The sequence below is a fragment of the Rhinoderma darwinii genome, chromosome 1 (genome assembly GCF_050947455.1).
Source record: "Rhinoderma darwinii isolate aRhiDar2 chromosome 1, aRhiDar2.hap1, whole genome shotgun sequence".
Taxonomy (NCBI): domain Eukaryota; kingdom Metazoa; phylum Chordata; class Amphibia; order Anura; family Rhinodermatidae; genus Rhinoderma; species Rhinoderma darwinii.
In genome coordinates, this window is record NC_134687.1 from 243,804,171 (window position 1) to 243,822,519 (window position 18,349).

The 18,349-nt window shown below is 40.3% G+C and overlaps 1 protein-coding gene across 1 annotated transcript in view; it reads left to right on the plus strand.

Annotated features, from left to right (window-relative positions):
- The window catches only part of ARHGEF18 (Rho/Rac guanine nucleotide exchange factor 18), a 478,484-nt gene extending 470,213 nt beyond the window's left edge, over positions 1-8,271 (plus strand). Inside the window, exon 31 of the mRNA XM_075863189.1 lies at positions 5,212-8,271. Within this exon, the coding sequence (XP_075719304.1) occupies positions 5,212-5,363 (152 nt within the window). The 3' untranslated portion in view covers positions 5,364-8,271. The remainder of the gene's footprint in view (positions 1-5,211) is intronic.
- The last annotated feature ends 10,078 nt before the right edge of the window (positions 8,272-18,349 follow it).

Sequence of the window (18,349 nt, forward strand, 5' to 3'; positions counted from 1 at the left end):
CTCCACCTGGGTCCCTTTCCATAATATTAAAATGTCATCGATGAATCTTATCCATAGTATGATATGCGATACCCATTGTTCCATTTTTTCACAAAAAACACATAACTCCTCCCACCAACCCAGGTATAAGTTCGCATACGTGGGTGCACAAGGGCTCCCCATCGCGACTCCCCTGAGTTGGTGGTAATATTTCTGGTCAAATAGAAAGAAATTGTGCTCAAGGATATATTTAAGGAGCGAGATAACAAATTCATTATGAGCTGCGAATTGGGTTCCTTTCCCCCTAAGGAAATGTTGAATGGCAAGACAACCCTGATCATGTGGGATAGAGCTATACAGTGCCTCAACATCTAAGGAGGCCAGTAAAACGTCCTGTTCACATCTAATACCATCCAACTTCCTTAGAGCATCCATCGTATCCCTGATGTATGATGGGAGTGACACCACAAATGGTCTCAAAATCCTGTCAATATATAGGCTAGCATTTTGTGACAGACTGTTGATGCCCGAGACGATTGGTCTACCCTTTAATGGCTCCAGTCCTTTATGGATTTTTGGCAAACTATAAAAGGTAGCAATTTGGGGAAAATCAATCAGCATGAAGCTCATCTCATTCTCACTTATAGGGTCCAAAGTTTTTGCAGGACCTAAAATCCCCTTCAATTGGTTTTTGAAAATCATCGTCGGATCTGTTTCTAGCACCCTATAACACTGTTTGTCTTGCAGTATTTTATAACACATCGCCTTGTATATGTCTCTAGTGTCTGAATTTCCCACCAAGCTCTTATGTGGTCCTTGTAGATTTTAGTTAACTGCCGAAAAGCTACGGTGATACTCATATTCTGAATGGATGGTGCAATCTCATTCTCTGAGAACACCTCCCTAGCGTCATGCATCCACTTATCCGTATTAATATCCCCTGTGAGGAATCCTGCCATCTCCAATTAAATTCCACAAACTAGAATAATTGATATATTACTATCTCACTGATAACCAAGGTTTTCGTTCCGTTAAATTATAAAAATGACTGCCTGATTTGAACGATTAAAATAAATTTATTATGATATTCTTAATCGATCGATGTGTTCATTAAGGTGGTGGAGGATCAACTTCGGTCACTAGACAAATCTAAATGTGGCCGATTTAATACAACCAGAGAGGAAATGGCAGGACTTAGATCGCTGGAAAATGATGACAGTATTATTATCAAACCATCTGATAAGGGTGGGAATACTGTGGTCATGGACCGGATCAAGTACAAGGCGATGTGTTATAAAATACTGCAAGACAAACAGTGTTATAGGGTGCTAGAAACAGATCCGACGATGATTTTCAAAAACCAATTGAAGGGGATTTTAGGTCCTGCAAAAACTTTGGACCTTATAAGTGAGAATGAGATGAGCTTCATGCTGATTGATTTTCCCCAAATTGCTACCTTTTATAGTTTGCCAAAAATCCATAAAGGACTGGAGCCATTAAAGGGTAGACCAATCGTCTCGGGCATCAACAGTCTGTCACAAAATGCTAGCCTATATATTGACAGGATTTTGAGACCATTTGTGGTGTCACTCCCATCATACATCAGGGATACGATGGATGCTCTAAGGAAGTTGGATGGTATTAGATGTGAACAGGACGTTTTACTGGCCTCCTTAGATGTTGAGGCACTGTATAGCTCTATCCCACATGATCAGGGTTGTCTTGCCATTCAACATTTCCTTAGGGGGGAAGGAACCCAATTCGCAGCTCATAATGAATTTGTTATCTCGCTCCTTAAATATATCCTTGAGCACAATTTCTTTCTATTTGACCAGAAATATTACCACCAACTCAGGGGAGTCGCGATGGGGAGCCCTTGTGCACCCACGTATGCGAACTTATACCTGGGTTGGTGGGAGGAGTTATGTGTTTTTTGTGAAAAAATGGAACAATGGGTATCGCATATCATACTATGGATAAGATTCATCGATGACATTTTAATATTATGGAAAGGGACCCAGGTGGAGTTTGAGAAATTTGTGGCCATACTGAATGTTAATGATAAAGGGTTGTTTTTCACATCAGAAATTAGTGTGAATAAAATTACTTTTTTGGATATAGTGATATCGAAATCCGCGGGTGGAAATATTCATACCAACATGTTTCGTAAAGAAACGGCCACAAATAGCTTACTTAGGTGGGAGAGCTGTCACCCTATGAATTTAAAACGGGGAATACCAAAGGGTCAATACTTGAGGGCACGACGAAACTGTTCCACTGTATCTGATTTCAAAATATCGGCATGTGAACTGGAAAACAGATTTATTAATAGAGGATACCCGAGACACATTCTAAGAGGGGCTTATCAGAACGCCCTAGGATGTAACCGTGATGATTTATTGAATCCCAGACCAAAGCAAAGTGATGACAATATCATCAGAGTCATTGGTACATTTGACTCAGCTAGTTCGGAGATCAGGGAAATCCTCCAATGTTATTGGGGGATCCTTGAGGCTGATCCAGATATTGGAGATTTGGTGGGACATTCTCCCTTGATTACGTTCAGGAGGGGTAGGAATATCAAGGATTATGTGGTACATAGCCATATGGGTAGACAGGACCCCTCTACTACGTGGCTCAATGGTAACCTCAAAGGGACGTATAGATGTGGATCATGTAAGGCGTGTGCCTCTATTCAATGTGGCACGACTTTCAAGAGTATGAGTACGGGAAGGATTTTTGAGAACAGAACGTATATCAACTGTCGGACTAAGGGCATTGTCTATATGATTACCTGTATATGTGGAAAACAGTATGTTGGCAAAACTATCAGAGAGTTCAGGAGGAGGATACGGGATCATATAGGGGACTGCAGAAGGAAGGAGGATACCCCGATATCGCGTCACGTTTGGGAATTTCATAATGGGGATAGTTCCTCTCTGAGATTCCAAGGTGTTGAATACGTGAGACCCACTATGAGAGGAGGGAATATTAATAAAATTATCCTTCAAAAGGAAGCACAGTGGATTTTTCGACTGCGCACCACTGCTCCCCTGGGTATGAACGAACAAATTTCGTATGCGTGTTTTCTATGACATCGTTTTGTCATCCACAACCATGTACCCTTGAAATACAAGCTGGTTTAGTATGTCCCCTTTAGTAGACACGAGAAGGGGTCATCTATAATCCAGGGAGAGATAGAACTCTGTAAGGATACATGGTTTTGTGAGTATGGGTAGCTGTCTTTACCTCGGACTATGGCTATGTACCATCTTGATATAGTATTAAGTACACCCTAGTAACCCGTGTAGATGTCTGTGGAGGTTTAAACATCTCGATTTCGTTTGAGGAGTAGTGTTGCATGCTTGTAACCTACCCAGTGATATGTGTGCGTCCTGTGGTCGTCATAGCAACGAGACGCAACTGTGGTGTCGGCCAGACGATCTTTTGCCGTGCACTGTGTTCACTCTGCAATCTGGTAGTAATGGGGGTTTTTGGGCCGGTTGTTCGGCGCATTGTCCTCTACTTAGGACATTGCATCCACTCACAATTTAATACTCCCCATTGAAGCATTGGATCCGCTTTTGGATCTCCAGCGTTACTAGGGACGCTAGTCGTCTTACATATACCCTATTGGCTGCCGAAAATTGAAGGCGTGCCACAATCCTGACAGGTCCTGAGTGACGTGTCGGATGTGGATTGGTGGTACGCCGGGGGCATGTCAATATGGGGGGCGGGCCCTAGCCGCTTAAAAGACCGGCACCTCGCCGGCTCGTGTGCGACCATTGTATCTTGATCGTGCACGGGCCGGGAGGTTCATTAATGCACACAACCGTGCGCTCCGGCATTTAAATCAAAAATTATCGTTTAACACTAATAATCCCTGAAGAGGTTCCACCAGTAACGGTGGTTCTGAAACGCGTAGGATTAACGATAGAATATTACAACTAACAATCTAACTTTGAGAAGTATACTGGTCAGTGATCTCGGAATAGGGGGCTTGCGACCAAACCTTGGAGGTTTTGACCCTATTGCTGACCAGAGTATTGTACGTGGCTTTAAGAGCCGGACGAGCGCAACATAGCGCAAGGTGTAGCGTGGTACGGCGCTATTACCAGTCAATCGTTGGGATTCAGCATATATATATAATAGCTGACATAATGATTGAGCCTGTTAATTTGGCTCTAAGGGCCCATTTTTAAGAATATCATAATAAATTTATTTTAATCGTTCAAATCAGGCAGTCATTTTTATAATTTAACGGAACGAAAACCTTGGTTATCAGTGAGATAGTAATATATCATGTCCCTACATACTGACAATGTCCAATCCGCGCTGACAGTGAGACTTAGTAGGGACACACCCCTTTGACATGGGGGAATGGTAACACCATTGTCAGTTGTCAATTTATTTATACATTTCTAGGCGGAACGGCACAGCACATAGTTCTAAGAAAATATGTTCCATAATTGAAATTTCATGGGAATAAAAGTAGTATTTGCTAAAGTAGACCTGTCAGGAGTGGGGACAGGTCCTCTTTAACAAAGTTCTTGCTGCTTTTAAAGGCTATGTACACCCTTGAACCCCATTTATTTTTGTCATAAATCAATGTTTTAGTTGATTTAAAGAAACTTTTAAATTGACTATAATTAAAAAAACAAAAATGTTTTACTTTTTAAGATACAGCCTATTTGTATCCTGTATACTTAGAAGCTGTATCCTTCCATCAAAGTCGACTCCGTCAGGACAGTTGAACTGACCGCACCATTTAATGTCCTCCATTGTGGGCAACGCGGATTTGGACATTTTTATTCCTCAGCACATTGTCTATTATGTGAATAGACTATGTGGTCACCAGCACATGACATGAAAGGGGTTGTACAGGGTTAGAAAAACATGGCAGCTTTCTTCAAACTACAGCTCCACAACTGTCCATGGTATTGAAGTGAATGAATCTGAGCTGCAATACCACACACAACCTGTAGACAAGTGTGGTGCTTTTTCTGCAAGAAAGCAGCCATGTTTTCTTATGTCTGGACAGCCGCTTTAACAATTGGAGAAAGGAGTCCTGAGTACATGCAGGTAAGAGTTTCTGAGTGGAAACTGCAAAGCAGTAGGACGTAGGGTATTTTATTGTTAGATTACAGAAAAGTGTATTTGGTTTGTAATGAACGTAGAGCTCTCTATATTTGCATTTATATTTCACTACCTGCTTATGTTTATACTACTTAGATCCTTCTGGACAAGATCCTACCAGTGAAATACCAACATATCCATCAAGCCTTTACCGACAAAGCAGTGGCCACCTTCTAACACCTTCAATTTCACCTCCAGCACCTCCCGCTGATGAAGACACAAACAAAGAAGATGTTATCTTTTTCTAGGCTCCCTAGGAAAGCATGCAGGTTTTTCTGCAGTTCTTTTGGCACTGAACATAATAACTTTTTAGATTTATGCATCTACCACTAAGGCCTTCAAAAGGTGTATCGAACTAGTCTTGAAAACGTCAAGCAGTTTAACAATGGCGAGGTTTGTGACAGTCCAAAGAGTCATGGAAATGCGTTCACTAGATGAATTGCAAGATGCAATATTATGTTTTAATAGATTGTGGACTATTGACCAGATGTTACTGATTCTGAAAGTTGATGTCAAAGAGTGGTGATGCAGTGCGTATCTGCACCTATGGGTTCAAGTGGAGCGTCACCTGCTGGACAGGACTACGAAATGATGCCCTATTTTTATGTTCTCTTTTAACCACTTCACGCACCTGGACGTAACTGCCGGTGTCATCTGTGGATTACAGCTGACACCTCGCATTAATAGCCAGAAACGGAAATCGCTCTGATCCTGGCTGTTTAGCCACAAGGAAGCTGCTTCCAAGCTGTTAGAGGGGCGCAGCCCCCTCCCGACAGCTCGTCGCCCAATCCCAGCGACGCGATCGCAGGGTGCTGATGGTTGTCATGGCAGCCCGGGGGCCTAATGAACGCCCCCAGGTCTGCCTTATTTCTGCCTCTGTTAAGCCCTGCCTCTGGCCTGCAGAATAAAGTTAAGTGGTCATTTTTACTGCGCGGTGAAAGCCGTAAAGACCAAACCCAAAAAACAACGTAAGAATTGCATTTTTTTTCCCCAATTCTGCCCCACAAATAATTTTCTATTTTAATTTCCCAGAACATTAGATAGTACTTTAAATGGTGTCAATAGAAACTACAACTCCTCCTTCTGCAAAAAATAAGCCCTCACACCACTCTGACGGAAAAATAAAGTTACGGCTCTTGGAAGGCCAGGAGTGAAAAACGAAAAAACAAAAAAAATGGCTTAGTCCTGAAAGGGTTACGCATAGCTCGACGGTCACATCGAGCATAACCAACAACCCGTCCATTGTTGTGAAAACATGTAGTCCATTATATGATGAATCCCGTTTACCCATGTGGTCTATTAAATGCCTCTAAAGGAGAGCGTTTTCTAGAATAATTCTTGTGATTCCAGTAACTAGAAGTTGTAGAGAATATAAAGAAGGCTGCACCCAAGCTAGACAGCGACAATAATAATAATAATAATAAGGAACCTATAACTTGTCACGATATAGAAAATGACCGTGACCGGTGGGACAATACCACGATAAAATCCTTTATGGTGTACATACGTTTCTGGTTTCGCCTTTTGTTGTCTCTTGGTAGACTGCAGCATGCCACTGCCGTTTCTCTCCTGGATGCTGGCACAGTACTATATTCTACAGAATTTAAACACAATGAAAGCGGAATAGTGCCATATTTTTTAATTAGTGTTCCTTAATAATGTATCGTTTTTAACCTTTACAGGTCTACTAGCACTTTTGAGAATTACAGAGCACATATTGTATCGCTCTAGAAATCCGTAGGCCATTCAACTTTTTCATGACTGAGAGAATGAATCCTCGTAAGGTGATAAATATGTCAACATGTACAGTAGGATTGCTGCATTTAATTTTCTTATGTATTTTTTTTAAATATTGTTTTATTAGACAATACCAATTTAGTACTTAATTTTAAAGGGAAAGTATCGTCAACAATGCACAAGTGAATTATTACGTACTCTTTACCATCATTAATAGAGGTAAATATTTAGTGGTATTAAGTCTCACATTTCTATCCACCATCATTTTATTGTAGATGTCTCTATATCTTCGAGTACCTATCATGCTATTGTATTAATACAGGTTATAGTGCCTGTATGGTTGACACAAATGAGCAATGTCCTTAACACCTATTAAATTGTATAGATCAGGATGTAGATTTGGGCCCCTCTGCCAGGTTTTAATAAATCTTAAAGGCTTTTCTTTTTCACTTCTCATCTGAGAGGCTGGCCCTCCATATTACGTCCCTGCTAGTGCCCATAAATATATGGACTGTAAGCTCTACTGTCCTTTGGTCACTTCATGCACTTTTTTCTTTTAGCACAACATGTAGCTTCAAAAATATAATGCAACTTGGGGCATTCATTGGTCTTTACTCCACTTAAATATATCTCACCTGGTGACTTTAAGGCTTGTAGAATGCATGAGCTCCCAATAAGGTTAATATGCTCAAGGCAGTTCTTCCCAATGTTCCTTCCTGCCTCTTTTTGTTTGATTTGTGTCTTTAGATTTTAAAGGGAGTTTACCAGAAATTTCCATATCAAACTAGCACCGGAGTAATATCGTGAATTCGCCTATTACACTGCCTGGCCCCTGTCAATCAATGAAACAAGGGATGGAGGGAGGGATGGCCTGGGGAAAGAAGACCGGGCATTCTAGAGCAGCGGTGACGCCCTCATTGTGCCAACATGCTCATTTGCATATACATTCAGGTGAGCCTACACTCTATTACTCTGTTGCTAGTTTGATATGGAAATTTCTGCTGACGGACTCCCTTTAAAGAGGCTCTGTCACCAGATTTTGCAACCCCTATCTGCTATTGCAGCAGATAGGCGCTGCAATGTAGATTACAGTAATGTTTTTATTTTGAAAAAACGAGCATTTTTGGCCAAGTTATGACCATTTTCGTATTTATGCAAATGAGGCTTGCAAAAGTACAACTGGGCGTGTTGAAAAGTAAAAGTACAACTGGGCGTGTATTATGTGCGTACATCGGGGCGTTTTTACTACTTTTACTAGCTGGGCGTTCTGACGAGAAGTATCATCCACTTCTCTTCAGAACGCCCAGCTTCTGGCAGTGCAGACACAGCCGTGTTCTCCAGAGATCACGCTGTGTCGTCACTCACAGGTCCTGCATCGTGTCGGACACATCGGCACCAGAGGCTACAGATGATTCTGCAGCAGCATCGGCGTTAGCAGGTAAGTCGATGTAGCTACTTACCTGCAAACGCTGATGCTGCTGCAGAATCAACTGTAGCCTCTGGTGCCGGCACGATGCAGGACATGTGAGTGACGTCACAGATCTGCACTGCCAGAAGCTGGGCGTTCTGAAGAGAAGCTTTTAAAGGGGTTGCCTGAGATCAGAAGAAAAGGCGCAATTCTTGTCCACGGGCTGTGTATGGTATTTCAGCCCCATTCAAGTGAATGTAATAAAAGCTGTTGAATATAGTACGATCACATTATCGGATTTGTTAAAATTGTGTCTGTTAAAGAATATCCAGTTGGATACTCAAAATGTTTTGGATATAAAGTTTTGATGCATATAATTATTACATTTTAACGTGCCCTTGTTTTGTTACGTCAGCAGCAACAAAAAAAAAAGGTTTATTTTAGACCATGATTTGGATTTTGGGTTTAGATTAGTTAACAGCTATGTTGTTTTTTAAGAACCCAAAATGCATTGGGACAATATCAAAAATAAAGATAATTTTTTGATAATCTAGTAATTTTAGTTATTGCAGTAGTTAAACTGTTAACTACAGCTAGGTAACTACAATTGGTATCTGAACCAATCTTCAATGTGGACATACAAGATGGTAAATTAACATCATTTTTTTTCTTGTTTTTTTTCTAATTATTTTTTAGGACAATTTAAAACGCTGTTTATGCAAAGCTGCTAGATTATTAAGACTATAGTAATTGTGTAAATTACATGGCATTAAAATCCTGCTTTCAGAGTTTATCACCATTTCATCGTGATCGTAATTCTCAGTTAAGCAAAAGTATAACAAGGTCATCATTTTCTAAAGTTTTTTTGTTTTTTCAACCCCTCGTTTTTTTGTACTTTATGGCCCTTTCATTTACACTATAATCACTGGGACCATAATGGAAAAGACAGAACATTGTAGGTGCTGGATAATTCAGCGAAGGTAAAACTAAAATTACAAACTATAAAAAAATAATACAATCTGTGGTGTTTGGATGTAAATGATGTAAATATATATATATATATGTGTGCATTAAATATTTTTTATTTTCCGGAAATGTTAATGTAATGCAACATATGTTTATGTTGTGTGATGATGAACAAATAATACCCTCCAGTATACAGCTAAGGGCCTGTTCATATCAGCAATGGGCTTCTGTTTGGATTTCCGTTCATTTGTTCCGTCAGTGTAGTGTGCTTACCCTATTCTTTCCATCAAAAAAATTCAAACCTAACGGAACAAAGCCAAACTGATTCAAACTGAAACAAAAAAAAAATACCATTTGACCTCAATGGTAAATGCAAACGATGCTTTCCATTTGTCTTTTACTTTGACGGAACAGATAAACAGAGAGCCAAATGGAAGCCCAACGCAGATGTGAACAGGCCTTTTGCCTCTGTGAATGAATGAAGAAATGAAAGTGTGTGTTTGAGACAGACAGACACTGCAAGCTATAATAATTTGTAATTGTCTTCTTTCTTGATAAATGAATAAAGTGCTGATTTCACGTGGTTTGTACTGTCCGTCAGTTCGCATTGCTAGCAATTAAGGAAAAGAGAGCCAATACTTCAGTTATGAAAGTGTTTCATTTGCTTATGACGTATCTATATGGTGTAATTTTATTTCTGCTATTCAATTTAATTGTGAATCACACCTGCAAGAAAATTCCACCTTGAAACCGAAATAGGAAGGTGGTTGGTATGTGAAAATTAAATTTAGTCATTTATACCGTTTATTTTAAATTAATGGGGTTGTTTACTAGTTTGGATTGTGTTCTGATAATTAAAAAATAATAATCTTCCCAAGAGGTGCTTGATAAATATTCTTCCAAGGACCCTTGGTTCTGAAAAGCCACAGCTGTATGTAAAGGCCCCATGCACATGAACGTGCTTTTGCGGCCGCAATTCCTCCGAAAATCCACGGGAGAATTGCGGCCCTATTCATTTTTATGGGCCCATGCACACGACCATAGTTTCCACGGTCCGTGCATGGCCCAGGAGCCTGGACCGCAGAAAGAATGGACATGTCTTATGGCCATGTTCTGCGGTCCATGCTCATAGAAAATAATGCACGGCCCGCTAATTTGCGGGTAAAGCTCCGCGGCTGGCCGACCCGAAAATCACGGCCGTGCACATGGCTACGGTCGTGTGCATGAGGCCAAACTGTATACAGTGCTAGAGCCATTGGACTATGTGATTGTTGGATGTGACATCAGCTTGACAACATTACCCCAGCTGTATTGTTTATGAATGGTATATGGCCGTAAACACAAGCAACCTGTTGGTATGTTTATCAGCACATTCTTAGGCCTCATGCACACTTCCATCACCGTTTTCAAGGATCCGTGTGTCTGTGATTGTATCAGTATGGTTCCCGTGTGTACTCCCTGTACACTTCCGTGTTTCCTTTTCCGAGAGACAGCTAATTCCCATTCACACTATGGACCCGATACTGTGAGCGCCGCACATGGTACTCACTGTCCAGCTGTAGTCACTGTCCAGGGTGCTGAAAGAGTTACTGCCGATCAGTGCAGCCTCTTCTCTCTATCCAGCACTGATCGTAACTCTTTCAGCACCCTGGACAGTGACTACCGCTGGACAGTGAGTACCATGTGCGGCACTCACAATATAGATTTCTAATGTTTCCTTCAAAAACCCACAACAAAAAAAAGTTTGTACTTACCCAGAACTCCCTGCTTCTTCCTCCTGGGATACCGTTTCATCCCATGTGACCACTGCATGCTGCAGCAGTCACATGGACTGCCGCGTCATCCAGGGAGGTTGGACTGGATGTCAAAAGGAGGACACGTCACCAAGACAAAGGCCGGGGTATGTATGAACTTTATTTTTCTTTCTAACGCTGCGTTCCGCTTCAGAAACTCTGCCTGAAAGGGCTGCCTCTTCTCTCTATCCAGCACTGATCGCCAGCCTCTTCTCTCTATCCAGCGCTGATCAGCAGCCTCTTCTCTCGATCAGTGCTGGATAGAGAGAAGGGGCTGCCGATTAGTGCAATATCTCTCTCTATGTGTACTTCTGCCCGCCCGGCCGTTGCTAGGCAACGGCTCCGTCACATACGGATGCCTTCCGTGTACTTTCAGTTTTATTGACGGACCCATTGACTTGTATGGGCCCCACGATCACGGAATCTCGGACCAAAGTCTAGGACATGCTCTACTTTTGTCGGAACGGGACCGTCAAAAAAACTGAAGTGTGCATGGCCCCATTGAAATGAATGGGTCGGTGCTAGCCGTCAAAAAAACAGGCTAGCACTCTGAAGGAAAAAACTGAAGTGGGCATGAGGCCTTAGCAGTAGTTTTATATGGCTGTTCTCATGAAATATTCTTTATTTTGTCCTGTGTATGAAGAGTAGCCTGCTTCAGCCTCTTTAAATGGGGAGATACACTGTTGGAAACCAATAACAGAAAATTCTCCAATGTGTGCACTTAGCAGCTATGGCACCAACTCCTCATGCAACAGCGGGTCCTGTGTCTAAGAAACCTCTGAGAGATATGCATACACACACTGTAAAATCTTTAGTATGGCTGGCTTTAGATTACAAAATAGGCCTCTTTATATTATTTGTGTATGAAATGGCTGTGAAATCTCAGACATTTAGAATCTGGGAAGTGTGTTGGATGCAAGTCCAAATGTATCTATATTAGAAAAATGTAGATCCCATGGTAAACAATAAAGAACAAAGATTAAAACATAAAAAATATGAGCCTTTCAGGACCCAGAAGAACTAAAATGAGAAATATTTAGTTCAGGATTATTTGATTTTGCACAGTGCTCTAGTCAAGCCTTCAAGTAAGTATACAGGCCAAGGTAACCAAATATTAATCCAATACAATGTGGAACAAATGGGATGACTATTTTTGCCAGGATTTTGTTCTTTTGAACTTTAAATTCTTTCCTCGAATGGACGTACCATTATGTCCTCAATTGGGTTCTTCTAGCCGCAATAGAACATAATGATTACTTGTGGTGCTGAGGATTGCGAGTCCTCTAATCTCAGACATTTGACACCTTAAATACTGATTGCGACACCTGAGGAGAATAAACAAAGGAAGAGGGCTTCCTTTGCTTCATCTCCATGGGCATTGTGATCGCCAGGGTTGGCGGTTTTAACATGACGGCTAAGTGAGTCCCCCATGGCTGTCCTATGATAGTGTCTTTTAGGGCATAGTGAAGATATGCCTGTGCATTTTACGTGCACATGCGGTAAAGTGTTGGAATATTCAAATACATTACAGTTAAAAATAAGATTAAGTGTTAAACTCCACTATATATACACACAGTGCCTTGCGAAAAATTGTTTTGTTGCCTTAAAACCTAGAATAAAAATGGATTTTAGGTTTATGGACCTGACCAAATAGTCTAAATTATTATAGTGTAATGAAAAATATTACTGAAAAGTTGGGAGGGCATATGCATTCACCCCCTTTGGTTTGAACAGACGTTATTTAGGGGATTCATAGCAATTACTGTTAGCTGTCGCATAGTTGAATAAGGATTCCCTGTGTGCAAAGTGTCACATGACAGCAGTATAAATACACCTGTTCTGAAAGACCCCTGAGTTACCAACACCACTAACCCAACAAAATGGAGACGATGGAGCTCTCCAAACAGGTCAGAGACAAAGTTGTGGAAAAGTATAGCTCAAGGTCGGGTTATAAAGAAAATGCTGAACATCCCACAAAGCACCATTAAATCCATCATAAGAAAATGGAAAGAATATGGCACAACTACAAACCTGACAAGAGCAGGCCGCCCCCACAAATACGCAGAGTGGTCAAGGAGGGCATTTGTCAGAGATTCAACAAAGACCTAAAGGATAACCGTTAAGGAGCTCCAAAGATCCACAACAGATGGAAGGACCTTTCCCTAGGACTGTAAGCCTTACACTCCACAAAGTAGTGGCCAGAACACACACACACACACACACACACACACCAACACACCAACACACCTACATTTTCATAATTCCTGACATTTAATTCTAGTACACATCCCTCTCTTTTGTCTTAGGTCGGTTAGGATCACTACTATATTTCAAGATTGTGATATGTCAGAATAAAATTAGGCGGTTATTTTTATTTCAGCTTGCTTTTGCCACTTTTGACCTTCCTGACAGAGCCTCATTTTTCAAATCTGACGTTTCACTTTGTGGTAATAACTTCGGAATGCTTTCACCTATCCAAGCGATTCTGGGATTGTTTTCTCATGACACATTGGGATTTATTTTACTGGCAAAATTTGCTCAATACATTCAGTATTTAAATGTGAAAAACACCAAAATTTAGCGAAAAATTGCAACAATTTAGCATTTTTCTAAATTTAAATGTATCTGCTTGTAAGACAGTCAGTTATACCACACAAAATTGTTGCTAATTAACATCCCCCATATATCTTCTTTAGATTGGCAAAGTTTTTTGAACATCCTTTTATTTTTCTAGGACGTTACAAGGCTTAGAAGTTTAGCTGCAATTTCTCACATTTTCAATAAAATTTCCAAGGGCTATTTTTACAGGGGGCAGTTCAGATGTGAAGTGGCTTTGTGGGCCTTCTATATTAGAAACCCCCAATAAGTCACCCCACTTTAAAAACTTCACCCCTCAAAGTATTCAAAACAGCATTTAGAAAGTTTATTAACCCTTTAGACGTTTCACAGGAATTAAAGCAAAGTAGAGGTGAAATTGACAAATGTAATTTTTTTTTATTTTTTTTTTGCAGAAATTAATTTTTAAGCCATTCCTTTTTTTTTTATTTTTGTAACACAAGGTTTTACCAGACAAATGCATCTCAGTATTTTTTGCCTAAAGTCTGCAGTTTTTAGAAATATCCCACATGTGGCCCTAGTGTGCTAATGGACTGAAGCACCGGCCTCAGAAGCAAAGGAGCACCTAGAGGATTTTGGGGCCTCCTTTTTATTAGAAAATATTTTAGGCACCATGTCCGGTTTGAAGGGCTCTTGCGGTGCCAAAACAGTGGAAATCCCCCCAAAGTGACCCCATTTGGGAAACTAGACCCCTTAAGGATATTATTTAATTAATTACGTTGTTCTTACACCTTTTCAATCATTAGATTGTTTAAAAAATAAGAAAGGACCTTTGTCCTCACTATATAAAAAATTTATTTTAGGGGATGAAGAAAATATTAAATCACAAGGAAAATGTGATAAGGATTTTGGGATTAGGATCGATTGGGGGTTAGTTTATAAACATATTAGAGAAGCATCATTAAATCCCAATCACCGATTTATTTGTTTTATGATCAATTATAGACTTTATTATACACCAAAACTTTTATATTTCAATGTTTTTATTGTTTTTCAAACCTAATAGGGAAGGGTAGGGAAGGGAAACATAAATCAAGTATAGTACACCTAACATAGTAGCATGTAATTGTAAAACTTTTGTGAACATACCATACATTTCAAATACAGTATGAACTACTAGAAATAGCATTTACGTATACAATAAAAAAATTACATTAAGCTTCAAGAAAAGATTAGGTAACCATGATTGAGTGGGGAAGGGGAGATATTGTTTCAGAGAAACTTATTCACATGTTTTATTACTGGAGGAATTAATGAAAATAATAAGTGAACAAAACATTAAAGTATAACACTTTCATCTCATCATTGAATCTCACCTCTTCCATACAGAACCAGTCGGTACCTCATATGTTCATGGCCCACAAGACCCCTCAGCACCTTATCAGCATATCAAGCTCTCACTCCTACGCAAACATTCCATCCCACAACTAGGGTTTCCCCTGGAACAATGTAATCCGTTTTAGGAATTCTGTAGGGTAATGTATAACTAGGTGGGGAACAGTAAAAAGGTTTTAAAAGATTGGTTGGTCTCCTGCCACAAGCCTTTCTTGAAACCATATTGTGTGTTCAAAACAAGTTTTAATCATTTGTTGTGTCCCCACTGGAAGTATGGCAATAAAACTTTTCCAATTATCAAAAATAAACTCTACATGAGTTTCTTTTTTGGTCGAAGCCTATACATTTTCATTAAGAAGGACAGCTTTTCCAGATACATTTTGAACGGGGGGGGTGTGGGGTGTGTCTATGTGTGCAGAATAGTCTTCAGACCTGCCGTAGAGGTCATATACAATAACTTTCTACTTCCTGGTGTGCATGGGGTTGTGTCCATTTTAATGTGCCCAAAATGACCAAGATGGGATTAAATAGGACATAGTTGACCAGATGAGTGGTAATGAAGGTATGTATTTTCTTCCAAAAAGATTGTATTACCGGACTGTCCCAAAGACCATGATAAATGTCCGCTGAATACTCCTGACATCTAAAACATTTGTCATTGGGGAATATTGTAATTTTAAACCCCCGGACTGGTGATATATATGCACTATGGTAGATCTGTAAGGTCATCTCAGTATATCGGCTGGAGGGGAGACCTCTAATGGTGTACTTAAAGGCAGAGAGCATCATTGGTATTGTTGATTGTGGAATATCGAACAACCAGTTAGACATGGCAACCCGAGACACTTGATAATCTAAGGGGCAATGTATAAACGTGTAGTATGTAGAAGTATGTCCCTTACCTATATTGGAGTGAGCCAATATTGAGCGAAAAGCTGGGTTCCACTCCAGGGGAGTCCGATGCGTAAGTATCTGAGTGATGAAGCTTCAGGCTTTTAGGTATGCAAAGAGTGATATTTAGCGGAGGGTATTTGAATCTGAGATCATCTAGAGTGACAATAGTCTTATTGTGAGCATCTACAAGATGACCAATGTCCTTAATTCCTCCCCGTTGCCACTGAAAGAAATGAGACTGGAAGGTTGTGTTATATGTCAGAGTGAGAAGCAATGAGTAATTCAGACGAAGAGACCTCATAGATCTCATCTTCTGCCATGCTCACCACGTCGTGATTAATAATGAGTTAGTTTTACACTTTTCCAGAATTTTATAATGTGGTTGATGCAGTAAATTAGGCAATGCGATAGTTGGACTATATATCCCATCTCTATGGGGGTCCATAAAAGCGGTATCCTGCAACCAATCCAATGCAACTCTCATTAGCGCTGCAATATTATAGGCCCGGACATTAGGAAAGTTGAGACCCCATTAAGTTCTGGTTGTTGTAGGATTTAAGGGATTTAAAGGGATTCCATATAAACGAGCGATACAAATAATTAATCTGTTATAGGTAAAGAATGGAAAAGGTATAAAAGTCTCGGAAATTCAACCATTTTAAGCAGATGGGCTCTTCCCACATAAGATAAGGGCAAATGTCTCCAACTATTCAAAGTCTTCTCTAATGTTGATATTTGCATTAGTTAAATTTATCTGAGATTTTGTAATGGAGACAAAAGAGGGTCAAGGGAAAGGTTGAAGAGTAAAGATGAAAGGGGGCATCCCTGACCTGTGCCTCTAAAAAAATATCCATTGGGTTGGTATTTTGTCCATTCACTGTAAGTTGTGTTTGCGCGTCAGATTGGATATATTGGGGAAAATTCCTAAAACCCAAGCCAAAGTTCCTCTGTTGTAATGTAGTGTGTAAAAATGGCCAGGAGACCTCGTCAAAGGCCTTTTCCGCGTCATAACTGAGCAGCATCATAGGAGACAGTTTCAAGTCTTGCGCATCTATAGTGGCTGCTATAGCTGTCCTAATGTTTTTTTGTGGCTTGTCTATTTTTCCCAAAACTCTGACGGGTGCATAATTGTTGGAAGAAATGTTTGAATGCGATTGGCCAAGATTTTTGTTAGAAATTTATAATTGCTATTTAACAGCGTTGTGGGTCTGTATGAATGTGGTAAGGTGTGATCCTTGTCTGGTTTTGGGAGTAAAATCATTCTGGAATCTAGGAAACTATCCACCGGAGCAACGTGTATGTATATCTCATTAAACAGGGAGGTGAGAGTGGGAACTATATCAGGTGCTAAAAGTTTGTAATATTCATTGCTAAGCCCATCTGGTCCAGGTGTCTTGTTTGTGGATGATATAGCCGTCCTGATCTCGTCCTCCGTGCTGGAAGCGTCTAGTGTGTCAGTATGCGTATTCGACAAGTTGGGCAAATGCAATGACCGCAAAAGGGAGTGCACAGTGGGTAAATCCGTCCGGGCTGCTCTATACAAATCCTTGTAATAATCGTGCAAGACCCTACCAATGTCTTCGGAAGTGTTAGAACACTTGCCCGACACGGCGTGACGAAGTGAAGTAGGATTTGTTTCTCTATAAAATGTATTTTGATCCAGACTTGTTAACCTTTAAAAGCTTCGGTGTAGCTATTTGGTTATGGGGTTAAGGAATAACGATAACTGTCAGAAATGCGGAATACACCAAGCGGATCTCATCCACTTGTTGTAGCGTTGTCCCAAGCTACATAGATACTGGAGTGCAAAAAATCGCATGTACCCCAAAATAGTACCAATGAAAACTATGGATTGTCCCGCAACAAAATAAAAAGTTCTGCCTCAGAATACGGCGACACAAAATGTGCAGTGTTCCAAAAACGGATAAGATTGGGCACCATTTATAAGTGCGACACTAGCCACACATCTATGAATTATTTATTTACCCCATTATAATACCCTATTATTATACCCTGATGTACTCTGCACAGCTTACATATGCCCCCACATTATAAACTGAAATACAAGTAAAACTACAAACCGAACTACTACCAAGCTAAATCTGCGCTCCAAAAGCCAAATGGAGCTCCCTTTCTTCTGAGCCCTACAGCCAGGGGGGAACCTAGCCTGAGGCGAACTATAAAAAGACCCCCCTCCCCCCAATCTATCAGTTTTCTCATTACTAGCTTTACACAACAAACACGCAATATATAAAAAAAAATTAAATAGGAAAACATTTGTTGTTTATTTGCCAAAGTGCTGTTTGAGGTATAGAAAAGATTTAAAGAATTCTACTTACTGTATTACTTTAGTATCCTAGATCAACAACGCAGCATTAACACTGAAAATGGTTTAACACAACTTTTATATCCCCTTTTTATTACCTAATTGACTTATGATTTTTAACAGAGTTCAGTGGCCCGGCGTGGACGGCATGCCGGGCAG